Genomic DNA, 16147 nt, shown 5'->3' with positions numbered 1-16147 from the left:
TGATCTCAGATTTCCTAATGGCAAGTGCATATAATGTATCTCTCTCTCTCTATCTCTCTCTATATATGTATATGTATATATCTAGATATAGATAGATATAGATATAGATATCGGTATCTCCTACAGGTCCTGTTTCTCTGGGGAACCCTAATACAGGTACCTCACTAAAGAAACTATACTTTTCCTTGATATCACTTGTCCCAGTTCAGAACAATTAGGTTGAAACATTGCCATTTTTACCGTCAAAAATGATTGAATATTGGCAATTTCATAAGGTTCCATTTAGTGTCAATTTCTTTCAAGATTTACTTGTGTGTTACTTGTCTCGAGCCATTTGACTGTTAGTTCTTTGAGTGCAGGGATTGTGTCTGTATTGTCACTATTATAGCTCTCAAAACAGTGCTAGGTATGCCATAGGTGCTCAATAAATACCTATTAAATGAATATGTGAATGGGTGAATGAATGAATGAATGAATAAAGAGTGAATAAAAGAGATACTTTCTTTTGTAAACTGGGATGTCAGAAACCAGAATTCCTCTGTGCCAGATGCTGCTCTAGGCACTGGACAGTAATGTGAAGAGACAGATAATCAAGTAGCAAACCAGGAAATTAATAAGTTAATTTTAGGCTGTAATGTGAAATGAAGCAAGTAACACCAAGCGATGGGCTGGAGCAGGTGGGGGTGGGGGGGAGGCTGTGGTAACTGAGCCTGGGTCATCAGGGATGGCTTCTCAGAGAAGGCGACACTGGAGCGGAGACCTCAGTGGCGAGGAAGCCAGCATGTGAGGTCTGATGGAGGAGAATTCGAGCCAAGCCAATACAACAGCTCCAAGGTAGCAATGAGCTTGGCATATTTGAGGAACAAAAAGAGAATACGGCGTTCCTTCACTTTCCAATTACAGCGAGCAAATAAAAGACCCCAACATTCCCAAACAGAGCTCAGAACCTCCTCATCTTGCTTCAAAGCTTCCAGGAGTCCCGAGGTCTAAACTGTGTTCTGACATTTAAACACTTGACTAGGATTCCAGAGCATTTCCTCTTGTATCAGAAGCATCTTTTAGTCTTTCAAGAACGCAAGGGTTGTGGGAATGGGGTAACTTTCTGGAGCGGTGGTTACACAGGTACAGGCAAAGCTCCTCAAACCACACTTAAACTTAAAATGTGTGCCTTTTATCGTGTAACGTATACCCCACTGAAGGTGACTGCTAAAATGCAAGGACTCCATTGCCCAAAGAGAAGAAACCTGCCATGAAAAAAGATATAGAGAGACTACTCCATAGGCAACAAGATGTGCCTGCAAGGGTTTCTCCAAGCTGGGGAGCTGGTGAAAGCCAGAAGGTAACCACAGACATGCAGGATAAAGGGGAAGCAGGAAGAAGAGAGAAGAGGCAAAAGAAGGGAAGACATTTATCATTTGAGGCCACTTCTTTAAAAGAGACTCCAAAAAAATAAAAATAAAAAAATAAATGAAAGGGACTCCAGCTCGTCTGAAGCATGTTTGAAAAGCACCCGGGACACTGTGCTGTGTAATGTGCCACTTGGATTTCTGATTCTGTTTGAAGGTGGGCAAAACAATGGCATGTGTTCCCTCCTGGCCTCAAGTGTATGGAGCTTCATACAGGCATTCCTGCCCCCAAGGTCATTTCTCATCGATGCCTCCTCAAAGGGCACTGGCCCTGAGAGGGGCAGATGCAGGAAACACTCCTGGTCTTGATCTTCCAGCAGCTCCTTGAACTGGCCTCCCTGCATGTGTTGCCATTTGCAGAACCGTAAGCACTTTGTGATCTGAGAGCACGTAAGTCCTGCACGTGTCTGCTCAAAGGCCGTGCAGCCTAGTGGTCAAGGACCTGTGCTCTGGCCTCAGACTGTCCAGGTTGGAAGCCTGACTCCTCCACTCCCCAGGGCCTTGTTCATCCTCACGGAAAGCAATCTGTGCCTCTTCAAAGGCACACTGTCCTAAGGCCTGCCTCAGTAGGGCAGGACCTGAAATTAAAGGAGAATTTATACTCAAGCTCACGGCAAAATAGCAGGCTGGACAAGGGTTCTTTAATATCACCCAGGCCAACACTTTGCAAGGCATTCAATGTGGCCATACCTGGGTCTTCTCTCCTATTCTGAACCTGTCACCTTCCACTGCTTAACCTGAAGGACTTAGGAGCCTTGACCAATGTCACACAGCTAAAAACATATAACAGAGCCAGAGCTAGGTACCGAGTTTCAGACTACAACATTTACCCCTTTGGCAGGTCAGGGGTAGAAAATTCCAATAATAAGGGTGATGGCAAAGGGGTAAAAGTTGCTGAGCAGTGACCATAAAGAGGTCCTGTGCTAAGGGCCTCCCAAGCCCAGTCTCAGTGAAACCCTCGCACAAGCCTATGACATAGGGATCACCATGGTCGCAATTTACAGACAAGAACCTAAAACTCAGAGAGGTGAAGTCACTTTCCCAAGGCCACACAACTCTTAAGTGGCCAGGCTGGATGGAATCTCCGGCCATCTGACTTGAGGTCGGCCTGACTGCATCTCCAGGCACTGCAGGGACCAACACTAAGGGAACTGGGTGGGGGTGGAGACGGAGGCGAACCTGAGAGCTTCCTAAAGAGGGAAGTCACCCCGGGAGGCAACCAACAGCTTCCCTGGGAAAATGCACTTACGGTGTTGTCGGTTCTACCAATTTCTCAAGAGAAGTGAGAAATTGGGATTTCTATGTGAAATCTCCTTGGTTCTAAGTTGGGTTTCAAACACAATACATAACAGACACTGAAGAAATTTACAGCCCAGATGCAGCCTTGACTGGATCCGAGTTTGGAAGCCCAAGCTCCAGAGGACATTTCTGGCATGACCAGGAGAATGCTACCATGATTGGCTATTCGATGGTATTAGAGTTTCTGTCCTGCTTCTTGAGTGCGATCCTGGGATTGTGTTGTGTGGGAGAATGTCCTTGTTCTTAGGCGATCCACGCTGAAGTATTTAGGGAGAAAGGGAGAGGGCAAATGAAAATACAGAGTGGGTGCTAAAGCAGATATGACAAGATACTCATAATTGTGTGGCCTAGATTAGTAACTCTCAACTGGGGGTGATTCTACCCCCAGATGACATGTGGCTATGACTGAGGACATTTTTTTTTTAACTCACAGCTGGGCTGTAAGGGGGGTGCTACTGGCACCTAGTGGGGGGAGTCGAAGCAGACTGCCAGACACCCTACGATGCACAGAACAGCCCCCCAAAACCGAGAATGAGCCGGCCCCAATGGCAGTCGTACCGGGAGTGAAAAACCCTAAAGACATTTTTATCCTTCTTTTAAGTTTTGTCTTTTGTATGTGTAAAATGTTTCACAGTAAAAAAAAGAGAGAGAGAGAAACTTAAAAATAAGAATACATAAATAGTGGTGCCTGGGTGGCTCAGTTGGTTGGGCCTCTGACTTCTCCGTTCCCGGGTTCGAGCCCTGTGTTGGGCTCTGTGCTGACAGCTCAGAGCCTGGAGCCTGTTTCAGATTCTGTGTCTCCTTCTGTCTCTCCCTCTGCCCCTCCCCTGCTCATGCTCTGTCTCTCTCTCTCTCTCTCTCTCAAAAATAAACATACATTTAAAAAAAAATACATATATAGCAATACCTTGCAGACCAAACCAGTAACCACAGCTGGTTACCTTGGGTAACCACAGCCAGCCACTGTTTGCAGTCACTTGTTCCGATACATGGTGGCAGAATATAAGGCTGCTGTGGCTGATGGATGAGGGTCTCTGAATATCTTCCTATGTCATGGGCAAGACCCCCGCATGCCCATGGATTCCACAGGTCCTGGAATTAGCAACTTTCCCGTTTTCAAGTCCCAGTCAGCCCAAAAAGGAGCAGCCGAAAAGCCCACGATTCTGGGTCTGAAAACTGACATCACGAAGGCCTCTTCTGGGATACCACAATTGCACGAGTCACGAGGAGCAGTTGGTGACGTGGGGCTGCTTTCCGATGAAATGAGAATGAACCCTTCATCTCAGTGACCCGCACAGCCAGGCCAAGACAAAATAAATTAAGAGGCTGTGGCCGAGATGGTAATTTCACCCGGAAGCTCTCAGGTAGCTGGGTGTATGCCACCCAGGTACCCCCTGACCTGTGGCTGGGACTTGAAATGGTTAATTGCATACACAGGGCACCATGCATTTGGACGGTCCTGGGGGCAGCCCCCAGCACCACAAATACACAAATACACAAAGCAGAAATACGTGCAGAAAACACACAACCAAATGCAAATAAGAGAGTGGCATTGGATTAATGCATCCAATTCCAAGACTGTAAAATAGTCCCAAACTCAAGAACACTCTTCCTTAAACATGAAGGCCACTTTTGAGGAGCCATTCAGGGAGGCTGCTACATGCGGATTTCTGGGGCTCATCCCAGACCTTTGCTGACCCGGAATCTTTCCCTTTCTGGACAGAACACAAGAATATGCATTCTAGGAAGCTGCCCACCCCCACCCAATATTCACTCAAACTGAAAACACACTTGAAATCAGGGGGCTGGGGACTGCAGTTTTATAACTGGGTGACCTTGGAGAAGCCACCGAACCTGAGCCATGATTTTGTCATCTATAAGTGGGAACTAATAGCACCTGTCTCCTAAGGTGGTCATGCACACTAAAGGAGTGTTTACACACACATGCACTCAAGTACACACACACACACACACACACACACACACACACACACACACACCCTCTAGTGCAGTGCCTGGCAAATGTTCTTTCCTTTTCAGTAATAGTAACTGGCCACACACTGGAAAGCCTAGAGAGCTTTACAGAAGTACACAGACTCAGCAACCCTAGAGATTGTGATCTAAATTGCCTAGGGCGAGCCCCTAGCAAAAGGGTTGTTTTGTTTTGTTTTTTAAAGCACTCCAGGTGGTCCTAAACAGCAGCTGGGGTTGAAAACCACACCTGGGAAACTGCCAATAAAAATCAACTATCCTTTCTCTTCAAGAGAATGTACTTCCATGGCATTCTGGAATTTCCAAACTGTGTACCCGGAGAGACTTGTGTCCAGGCTCTTTCAGAGGTGTGGATGCCCCAATATTCAACACCCAACCAGCGCTTTGGTGGTCCCTGAAGAAGTGGCTGCAACCAACTAACCCGGGGGGATTCTTTCTCCAGACAGAGCTGCAAGGTGGCAAGACAGGAATAAGATTCCCTCCTGAGCCCTCAGGTCTGCGGTGGAGCTCTGTCTCAACAGGAATACCCAGATCACACAGAGCCTGAAGATCACACATCACCTTCCCCCTCTGCAGGCCAAAGGGAGCCACCCACCCTTAGCTCAGCTCCCACCTTCCCACCTCCCCTTCTCCTGCCTTTCCTACTCTCCTTCATCCCCCACCCAAACACCCAGGAGGGCTCCTGGAAGCGCTGGTTTGCAAGGGAAAGGCTCAGTGGATACTTCAGCAGAGGAATTAATACGAATCTGCAAGGCAGCCTACCTATCCCTGGGGGACTCTCTCCCTACCAAGGCGACACCCATCGCCTGCCTCAGTCCTGCCTCCATATTCTTCCTTCACCTTAACACAGACCCCAGGAACCTACAGGGACTGGCAGGGACTGTGGGGAAGTGAAACTCCTGCCTGTGGGGCTGGCGACAGGGCATCTTGGAGGTGCAGGAGGTGGGCGGGGCCAGCGTGTTACTCTCTCACTTGGTCAGAGTTTCCTGAATCCTCTCCAAGCTAACTTTTGTGCTTCAAGACCCCAACATCCACCCACACCTCCCTGCTGACCCAAACCAAGAGGAATTTCCTCACCTCTTGCCCCAAATCCCTACCCTCTGGGGGGAAAAAATCATCGGATACTCTGCGTATAAATAGAAAATAATTACTAGTGAGGTGGTCATGTTCCTTCGCCTATGTTGGGTGGGTCTCTTTGTTCACATTTTTTTTAGACAGACTCACCGAGCTCCTGCATCCACAGGAGCACACATGGGCCCCCGCCGGAGGTGTGGGGAGGGTGTGTGTCTGTGTGTAGGGGTGTGGGGACACATGGCAACCCCGTTGCCCACACTCCGCAAGATCAAGCTAGCTAGCGCCCAGCCATCCAGCTGTTCCAAGACCGCCAGTCGCTCTCCAACCCCGCCCGCCCAGACCTCCTGCCAACCCTGGCCTGCATCGCGTCTGGGGGCTGCTTCCCGGTGGCTGCGCCCTCTGCCTCCAAACTTACTGGGTTGTGCGAATCTATTTAGACACTTTTTAAAAGGTAAAAAGAAAATCGCTCCATTAATCCCCAAATGCCTTCTCCCATCTGCTGCAACTCGCCATCACTAGGACTTGCATAATGAAAGTTGAGGGAAAGTTGAGGAATCAGTGGGGCAGGAGGGTGGCTCCCGCCCTTGGAGTCCTCGCCGACCCCTGCAAGGGGCGCAGCCGGGGCGGAGGCCCTGGCCCCCAGCAGGGAGAAGTGGCGACAGCGGAAAGCGGGCAGGGGTCCGGGTGGCAGGGAGGCAACCAAGGTCCCATTCCAGGAACCTGGCAGCTCAGGGAGAGAGAGAAGAGGCCGCTCCAGGCAAGGCTTTTGTTCTCGCCCTCCCCTCTCTCTCTCCACCTCCCTCGCGTCTTTTTCGCGACCCTTACGAGTTGCAGGCGGCACACACTGCTTCCCTCCCTCACACGTGCCGCCCTTCCTTTTCGGGCCGCCTGTCCTGTTTACCTAGAAGCTGGCATCTGGAATCCGAGAGGTAGACCCTTCGCCAAAACCCAAGACTCCGGGGCCCTGAGCTCCCGGGCTGTGTGTGTCTCAGATCCGCTTGAATCCTAGGTGGGAAAGGACAGCGAGACGGTGAGGGGTGGTGCAGAGACCACCCCCTACATACACACACGCGCTCAAGTCCACACCTGTGCGGAGCCCAGCGCCCCTTCTCCGCGCCTGGAGCAGAAATTGGCTACCCAGGCGATCTCCGCCAGCGGAGATGGGGGCTGGGGGGTGGGGGGGAGCGCCATTGCCCAAGGAAAGGTGGAGAGGGAAGAGGAGGGAGAGCGGCGCCTGCAGGGGAGGCGACGGAGTTGGGTGGAGGGGAGGCAGCCTACCTGGACTTGGCTTCCTTTGCCGCCGGTGCGCTTTCTCCAGCCCCAGCTTGGTGAAGATGCCTACAAGCATGACTGCCAGCACCCCGCACATGATGTAAAGGATCCGGTTGGTCTTGTCCTTTGTGGGGTGGTGCTGGGGGCCGTCCTTGCGAGCGGAGGCTTGCGGGTGTGGAGCCACAGCAGAATGTCAAAGTTGGTGCAGGTGCTCTGGTTCAGTCGCCGCTTCTTAAAATGTGCAGCAGAACCGCAAGTCACAAGTCCCTCAGCAGAAGATGAAGTCGCCCGAGGAACAATTGAACGGCTGGTCCCACTGGTCCCTGATACCGAAGTAGCCCCGGCAGAAGTTCGGCGTGGGCGCTCGGGTAGGGGACGCGTCCCAGACCCCCGCGCCCTCGCTGGCCTCTTCCGAGGCGGCCCCCAGAGCGGCTGCACGCCCCCCTCCCCGCGCCAGCACTACCACGCAGCCCGGCTGAGCCAGCTGCCCGTGCCCCGCTCGCTCCTGCGCCCGGCACACGCGGGCGCACAGCTCGGTGAGGAAGCTGCCGAGGAGCAGCCGGAGGACGCTGCGAATCATGTCTCCCAGCCTGGGCTTGGCCGGCCGCCTCTCCAGGCGCGGCCGAAGCTGCCGAGGCTGTTGCCGGGGGCTGCGAGCGGCCGCCAGGCGCACAGGCAGGGAGAGGCGCGGGCTCTGGGTGGTGGGCGGCCCCTGCGCTGGGCTCAGCCCGCGTTCGCCTCCCGGGCGCCGCGCGCAGCGCGCCTAAGGGGAGGGGCCAGGCGGGGAGGAGCGCGCCTGGCGGGGCTGGGGGAAGACGAGTGGGGGAAAGCGTTGCGTGCACGTCCCGCCCCCTACAGGGAGAAGCGGAGGCCGGAGAGCAGCGGAGAGTGGGTCGGTCCGTGCCTCGCCTAGGCCGGCGGCTCCGGACTAGCCGCCCTGCGCCCGCTCTCAGGATCCCTCTCAGCTCTCCAGCTTGCTAAATCCCCAGGAGAGAGCCAAGCAACGCTTTTGGTATGAAGAGAGGGCAGGAGGAGAGGGGGAGGGGGGAGGAGGGAATGAGGGGTGGAAAGGTCGCGAGCTCCGGAGAGGCGGAGGCGCGGAAGAGGTGAGTCGGCAGGGCTGGCGGGAGCGAGTTGGGGGGCGGGGGTGCAGAGCTGAGCTAGGGCGGGAAGGGGGGAGCGTCGGCAGCCTCTGGGGCTGAAGGCACCGCTCGGGTTTCCCAGCAGGTGGAGGATGGCTGCGGGACCTCCCGCGCCCTCTCCGGGAGGGAGGCGCGGCTCAGACCTGTTCCGGGCGAAGAGGCGGCTCAGCCCCTGGCTTTTTCAGGCGTGTGCGCAGGAGCTGCGGTTCGAATCTGCCCTCCAGGGAAGGGGAGATTCACAGGGGCTAGGTAGGGACAGACTAAGTGGCTTCCACTCCAAGGCAAACTGAGACACAGTCTGATCCGATCGCCCCTCCAGGGTGCCCGGGCCGTCTCGCCCTTCCCTTCCCCGACTGAGCCCTCTAGCCAGGCGCGCGTCCGGGGTGGTTCTACTCCCTGGGACTTGCCTAGGAACAAGACTGAGCTGGGAAGGCGCGGTGGCAAGCCACTGGCCCCAGGGTAAGGACCCCCGGGAGAGGGCCGTGGGAAGAACTGAAGTCAAAGAAGCCCAGGGGTTGGAAAGAGGCAGCAGACCAGGCCCAGGCAGGGGCACGTCCCACGTCCCGGAAGGTCTTTCCTTGGGACTCTCCCAGGCCCCAGGACCTGCCACTTGTGTCCTTCTAAGACCTCGCGGGGGCCTTCCCTGCGTTCTACAGGAGGGCACACAGCACGCCCAGATCCAGTGCATCACAAAGCCTGGACACCTAGCCTCAGCCACCCTCCCGCATCTGGAGCTCGCGCGTGGGTCTCTGGAGTCGGCTGGCCCCTTGCTCACGGAGCCCCCCAGACATCCTCACCCGATGTGGTGCAGTCCGGCCTTGCTTCCTGGGCTTCCAGCCTCTGGTCCTTGCCCTTCAGCATTTCCAAATCTGCCCTCTCCACTCAGCTGATTCCAGCTGGAATCAGTTGGCCCTCTCTCATTTATCCCACTTGTTTCCTCTGCTTGAGTTTGACTCCAGTAGCCCCCAAAACAGGATTTGCACCAAAGCTGCTACGCTGAATTTAGATCTCCACACGCCCCTGTTTTGTTTTGTTTTGTTTTGTTTTTAATTGCATTAACTAAGTATACACCTTGCAGTCAGCTGGGCGGTTTGCAGGGAAATGATGTCTCCACCACCCTCCCCTCCACTGGGCTTCAGTCAGGGGCTTCTCCGGGCATTTTCAAAGCACCCAAAAGTTGGGCCACCAATAAAATGACATAGTGGGTTCTCTTTAACCGAAAAAGCATGGTGGGGAGGTGGTTACTGAACTCCTTTGCAAGTTTTCTCAAAATGACAGGGAGTTTGGCTCACTGTGCCTTCTCTTGGAAGAATGTCACCTCCTGTCTTCTGAAAGACTAGCATAGAATGACCCTGTTCCAGCAAAAAATGAATCAGGCCGACACTGACCCAGCATATCCAGGAGTATGCCAGCCCTCGGAGACTCACTGAATCGCGGGCTGTATGATGTCCCAAACCCACCTGGACAAGGTGTGATTGTTTAGTCTAAATGCATCAGAGCCATCGGAACAAGGTTCCCAAAATACAGCAGTGTGGCATGTGGGTCGACCCACACCCACCACCACTGTGTGAGCCTCTACAAACACAAGCATTGGTGTGTGAGAACTAATGATGGCTGACATCTGATACCTACAATATACCCACTAAGCTTGTCTTTTCTAAGTCACCTCCTCACAGATGCTCAAAGCAGTGCCTAGCATCTCGCAGACAATCTGGGAATAGTTGCTAAACCACTGGAGTGACTGATCTCCTGTAACTCTATCTCTAGGTGATACTACGAGGCCCACACAACAGAGGGAGGAACTGAGGCCCAAGCGATTGAACCAGATGCCCACAGTAGTGCAGCAAGGGATGCTACACAGTTGGCATTTGACCCAAGAAATGTGACTCCAGTGTCTGTGTTGTAACCATTGCAGGTAGTGCCTGCCTAAAATAGGCCTCCAGACTCCCTGTCCATCTGACATTACATTATGTATTTGGTTTTTGCCTATCTCCACATATTGAACGGTAAAATCCAGGGCAGAAAGAGGCCTTCATTCCTGCAGCATCTCCCAGCACCTACAGCAGCAAGAAGCATGAGAAACACCCAAAAACTATTTACAGGCTGTTTTGATGAACTTACTAAACTCTTATGCAAGACCGTTGGTGTGAAACCAAGGGAGGAAAGAAATGCAAACAACAGGGACAGACCATGGAGTTTCTGCTGTCAGGACCACACAGAGGGATTGCGATATTTCTAGGCCCTAAATCAGAATTGGAAAGGACCCTTCCAGCAGGCCTGCCGAGGTCCAAGAGGCTGAGGCTCAGAGAGGTTAAGGTCTTTGTCCCAAGGTCACATGGTCAGCAAATGGGAAAGCCAGGGCTGGGTGCAGAATGCCAGACTCCTAACCTCTGCTTTCCTGCCTGCCCACCCCCACTGCACCCCACCGAGGCACCTCCCAGCAAGCATCAGGGCTGGGAGCCTAGGACAAGGGCCTGGTAGGAGGATAGGTCACAGACACCTTCCCGCAAGAGTTGGGGTTGTTCAGACACATTTAAATTTGATTTTAAATAAGAGAGAGCAAAACAAACAGAACAAAACACCTTCATGAAAAGAGACAAAATCTAGACAGAAAAGTCCATTTTAGAATCTGTCTCCAATCTCTGTAAAATATTGCCTGTCACCAGAATATTTGACTTCGGTCCTCAGGGGAGATTCACTCTGGCTGCTATTCCAGGCTTTACTTAACAGAGACTGCCCCCTGTTTGTCACAAGGAGAGTGCAGGGAGTCTGCTTGGGAAAGAAGCCAACCTGATAGAAGGACCCTTTGTGGCTTATTTGCCAGATCCCAAACTTTAAACCTGCTATCCCTGTGAACTTCAACCAAACCAAATTCCCTTGCTGTTCCCGCCTGGAACATTGCCCACACCCGTTTCCCAAGCCTTTGAAAAATATGTACAAGAAGGGGGGAATCAGGTTCATTTTCCTCTCTAAAGGAAGAAAGCCACTTTCCTCTGGGTATGTCAACTCAGTAAATAGAGTCACTGCCTCCTAATAGAAGTGTGATTATTGACAACATGTCCCCATTTAGGAACATGTGGTTGAGAAAGCTTTTCTGTAAGGGTTCCCGGTGGGGAGGGGTGCGGTGTGTGTGTGTGTGTGTGTGTGTGTGTGTGTGTATGTAGGGATGGTGGTGGTTATTCACTTCCTAATTGAGACACCTGTCAAGTTCATAGAAGATGAAAAATCATCATCAAAGACCACCCCCACCACTACCCAAATGAATTCCTGCAAATGTGTTGAAATTAACATGCAGCTCTTCAGGAAAGTGCTTTCTATGAAAGAGATGATGACATTATTATTTACAACACAGGCACTTTTAGTATCTAAGGAAGAATCTCGTTGGATCTAGGCTTAATTATGTCAGTCTGCAGCACAATTTGCAAGGAACCTGCAACCATACTCCCCAATAATTAAGGGGAAGGAGCGATGTTACAAAGGAGGTTTGCTCACCAGGACTCGGAGCCCACGTCAGTCTATATGCAACTCCACAAATTAGACTCTGTGTTGTGGCCCTCACCAGAAGGCATTGATTATTAATAGTCCTCATCGGTGACTCTTAGGGTTTCAAAAAGGTTTCATAGCAACTGTTAGCCTTGCGAAAAAAGAAAAGAGATGACACACAACCTGTTGGTTGGAAACCTTAAGAGCTACCAGGGGGCTGGGGGAGATCAAAACTGGACCCCCATAGACAGAGGGCAAGGAGAGACCAAAGGAGGAGGCAGATGTCTCCAGATGGGTGGATGGTGGGGGTAATAAGCAAGGGAACTTACAAGGCCTGCCCTGGGCCCTGCAAGGCAAGTGGATCTCTCCACCTGCCTGCCAGAATCTTACAAGTTTATATTACACACAACCCACAATAGGGGTCAGTAGTATATCGTCCAGATGGTCTCAGCAGCACTTTGCTCTCTCAAGGCTGCATCCTTGAAGCAGACTCCTCGTGCCAGAACAGTGTTTGGAATATACATTGCAAGGACAGGGGAGGGGGTGATGAGCCTCCGATTGCCCACCACCAGCTCAGGGTTCAACTGAAGGTCATGTCCCCTCGATGACTTTCTCCAACAGAAGCCAAAATGTGTCCATCACCTTGCCGTGCTGGGGCAACATGCTGGTTTGATATATTTTATTCTTTTGTTCTGAAAAGAGAAAGGAAACTACAAGAGAAGTGAAGTGGGTCTAAATTTTGGTTCCCCCAGACTACAAGGAGTAGGTGAGATGATTTTTGGTGGTACCCAAACATGTTTTGTAAATAGTTTTATATTTATTGTTAATGTGTGTCAGAAAAAATAATGACACATCAAACACTTGGCTTCAGGGAAAAACATTTAAGGTGCACATCAATTTAAAGTCCATTTAAGAAGATAATAAATATAGTATTTATTAATAAAGTAAAAATGCAGAAAATAAGATGAAGTGTCTTGTGTTTAGGAAACGTGGGTTTTGGTATGAGGACAGGGTTTCTCAGCTTCAGTGCTATCGACATTTTATTTTTTAATGTTTATGTATTTATTTTTGAGAGCGAGACAGTACGTGAGCAGAGCAGGGACAGAGAGAGAGAGAGAGAGAGAGAGAGAGAGAGAGAGAGAGAGAGGAAGACATGGAATCTGAAGCAGGCTCCAGCCTCTGAGCTGTCAGCCCTGACCCAGAGGAGTGGCTCAAACTCGCAGACCGTGAGAACATGACCTGAGCCAAAGTCAGTAGCTTAACTGGCTGAGCCACCCAGGTGCCCCAATGCTATTGACATTTTGGAGTGGATCATTCTGTGATGGGGTGAGCTAATGGGGGGGCTGTCCTGTGCATCGTAGAAGGTTCAGCGGCATCTCTGGACTCTACCCACTAGATGCCAGTAGCACCTCCAGTTGCCACAACCAAACACAGGTGATGAGCAGACATTGCGAAATCAGTTGAGAACCGCCCCATGTTTAAATCCTAGTTCTTTCTGTATGAGGTTTATGACCTCAAATGAGTCGCTTAACCTCTCTAAGCCTCAGTTTCTCCATGTATAAGATGTGGATATGAATGGGTCTTTCCCGGGACACCTGGGTGACTCTTTCGGCTAAGCCTCTCTGACTCTTGACTTTAGCTCAGATCATGATCTCATGGTTGGTGAGTTCAAACCCCATGTTGGGCTCCACGCTGACACTGAGTAGCCTGCTTGGAATTCATTCTCTCTCTCTGCCCCTCCCCCATGAGCTTGCTTGCTCTCTCTGTCTCTCTCAATAAATAAATAAATAAATAAATAAATAAATAAATAAATAAATAAATACTTTAAAAAAGAATGGTGCTTTCCCCAGGAATCTTACAAAGACTCCATATCTTGCATAGAGCGCTTAGCACAGTAAAATGGAACTTTGGCAGTGCTTAGTAAACATTCTTAAGACAGGAAACCTGAAGGAGCCTAGCAGGTGGCAGACGCTGCCCTGAGTCCTGGGGAGACAGAAGGCTGAGACAACATCCTTGCTCTCCAGGATCTCAGATCTCCAGGACAGGATAGAATATAGAGGCAGGGCAAGCTTCCTGGGCATGCAGTCTGGACAGCCTTACAGCAACCCATGTTCAGGAGGGCCCCATGCTTCGCCTGCTGCTCTGCAATTGTCGTGAAACTCTTAAATGATTTCTGAACACGGGGCCTCACCAATTCTGTAGCCAGTCCTCTATGTAGGGGATGCAACTCTGGCAAAATGAGAGGTCAAGCATTTGGGAACTTACAGGGGGATGTTTCACTCCGCTTACACTGGCAAAGGTGTCTCTTGAAGTGTTGACATCAAATCAGTCCTAGCTTACATGTATGTAAGCATTCTCAGCAATGTAGCAAGAAGAATTTTTTTTTTAAGTAGGCTTTATGCCTAGTGTGGAGTCAAATGCTGGTCTTGAACTCACAACCCTAAGATCAAGACCTGAGCTGAGATCAAGTTTAACCAACGGAGCCACCCAGGCACCCCACCGCAGGAAGAATTTTGGTAGATTCTCTTTAAAAATAGTTCTCGCGATGCCTGGGTGATTCAGTCGGTTAAGTATCCAACACCTGATCTCGGCTCAGGGTATGATCTCACAATTCCTGAGATCAAGCCCCACGTGAGACTGAGCTGACAGTGTGGAGCCTCCTTGGGATTATCTCTTTCCCTATCTTTCTGATCCCCCACCAAAATAAATAAATAAACTAAAAAAAACCCAGGTAGTTGTCAAATGTCAGTCCCAAGAACAATATTGAAGTTTTCCATAGTTATGTTTCCACTGGTCCATAGAAAATTGAAAAAAATTATGGTTGATGAAATAGATATTCTATAAGCAGCTCTTTTAAAGGCTGTATACTCTATTTGTGTAACAATCACTTTCTAAACTATGTTAGTCTTGTGTGTGTGTGTGTGTGTGTATGTAAATATTTCTTACCAAAGAAAAACTGGTAAACTTGTCATGCCTAATCTTTGGTCATTTTACTATAGACGAAATACCAGAGTCTGGGATGACTAATGTGAGAATCTCACAGTAGGTTTAGTTCATAAGTCAAGTGGTAGTTTGAGGCAATTCTCTGAATAATTTAAGTCCCTCCAACTGTGCTGTGAAACCAAAATAGGATTTAGGGTCATGCATTTTCCAGCTAGATACATTGGCTAAAATGTGAGGTGTATCCATAGGAATCAGCTATGGCTGGATGCAAACCACACAACTCCCCGGACCCATGTCTCTCTGCTCCAACAAATGCCTATAAATACAGGTTGTATCAGAGAGTTTTTTCCATGTAACAAATCATCCCAACATTTAGTGGCTTAAAATAATAACTGCTTATTTAACTAACAGTTCCGTAGATCGGCAACTTAGGTTGGCCTCAACTGGATGGTTCCTCTGGTCTTGGTTGGACTCACTCATGCATTTGCTGCTAAACTGCCAGGTCACCAGGGTGTTGGTTGGTCTGGGACAGCCTTCATTTGGGACAGCTCCTCTCTGTCCCATGAGATTTCTCATAAGCCATCAGGCTAGCCAAGGCTTTTTCACATGACGCCTGGGCAGGGTTCCTAGTCACTAAAATAAAGCACGTGAGACTTATTGAGACCCAGGGTTAGCACAGGCACGTCATCACTGTGCCACAATCTGTTGGCACAAAACAAGCTACAAAGGCAGTTTATATTCAAGGAGAATATGGAAGAGTGGCAAGGTTGCATTGCAAAGGGACATGCATGTGGTGCCTGGGTGGCTCACTCACTTAAGCATCCGACTTTTGATGTCAGCTTGGGGTATGATCTCACAGTTTGTGAGTTCGAGCCCTGTGTCAGGCTCTGTGCTGACAGCGGGGAGCCTGCTTGGGATTCTGTCTCTCCCTCTCTCTGTTTCTTGACCACTTGCTCTCTTGCTTTCTCTCTCTCTCTGAAAATAAACAAGAAAGAAAGAAAGAAAGAAAGAAAGAAAGAAAGAAAGAAAGAAAGAAAGAAAGAAAGAAAGAAAGAAAAGAAAGCAAAAGGGACATGCATGCAGACTGTGTGAATCACTGTAGCTATTTTTTTTTATGTATATATATCGACACTCTTAGTCCATTTAGGCTGCTGTAATAATATGTGATACACTGGGTGGTTTGTAAATAGTAGAAATCTATTTCTCACAGTTCTGGAAGCTGGCAAGATCAAGACACAAGCATGGACACATTCTGGTGACAGCCCTCTTCCTGGTTCATAGCTGGCACCTTTTCACTGTGTCCTCACATGGCAGAAGGGGTGATGGAGCTCTGTGGGGGCTCTTTTACAAGAAGGGTGATTCCATTCATGATGACACCACCCAAGTGACCTAGCCATCTCCCACAGTTCCTTCCTTCTAATATCATCACATTGGTCATTAGGATTTCCTGATGGGAATTTTTAGAGAACACAAACATTTATTTAAAAAATTTTTTTAATATTTTTATTTATTTTTGAGACAGAGAGAGACAGAGCA

General features: G+C 49.9%; 3 protein-coding genes across 3 annotated transcripts in view; all 3 read right to left on the bottom strand.

Moving 5' to 3' along the window:
• Positions 1-7172, bottom strand: part of LOC122478352 — a 95749-nt gene extending 88577 nt beyond the window's left edge. The window contains exon 1 of the mRNA XM_043571995.1: positions 7050-7172. Within this exon, the coding sequence (XP_043427930.1) occupies positions 7050-7140 (91 nt within the window). The 5' untranslated portion in view covers positions 7141-7172. The remainder of the gene's footprint in view (positions 1-7049) is intronic.
• The window catches only part of LOC122478354 (transport and Golgi organization protein 1 homolog), a 318345-nt gene that overhangs the window by 192596 nt on the left and 109602 nt on the right, over positions 1-16147 (bottom strand). The gene's annotated exons all lie outside the window — the stretch shown is intronic.
• Positions 7222-7721, bottom strand: LOC122478355 (protein shisa-9-like). Its single transcript, XM_043572000.1, has one exon. The coding sequence runs from the start codon at positions 7621-7623 to the stop codon at positions 7312-7314; it is 312 nt and encodes a 103-aa protein (XP_043427935.1). The 5' UTR covers positions 7624-7721; the 3' UTR covers positions 7222-7311.

This window comes from Prionailurus bengalensis, unplaced genomic scaffold (genome assembly GCF_016509475.1).
Source record: "Prionailurus bengalensis isolate Pbe53 unplaced genomic scaffold, Fcat_Pben_1.1_paternal_pri Un_scaffold_53, whole genome shotgun sequence".
Lineage (NCBI taxonomy): Eukaryota > Metazoa > Chordata > Mammalia > Carnivora > Felidae > Prionailurus > Prionailurus bengalensis.
The sequence above is the reverse complement of the archived record's forward strand: the minus strand, read 5'-3'. Positions and strand labels throughout refer to the sequence as shown.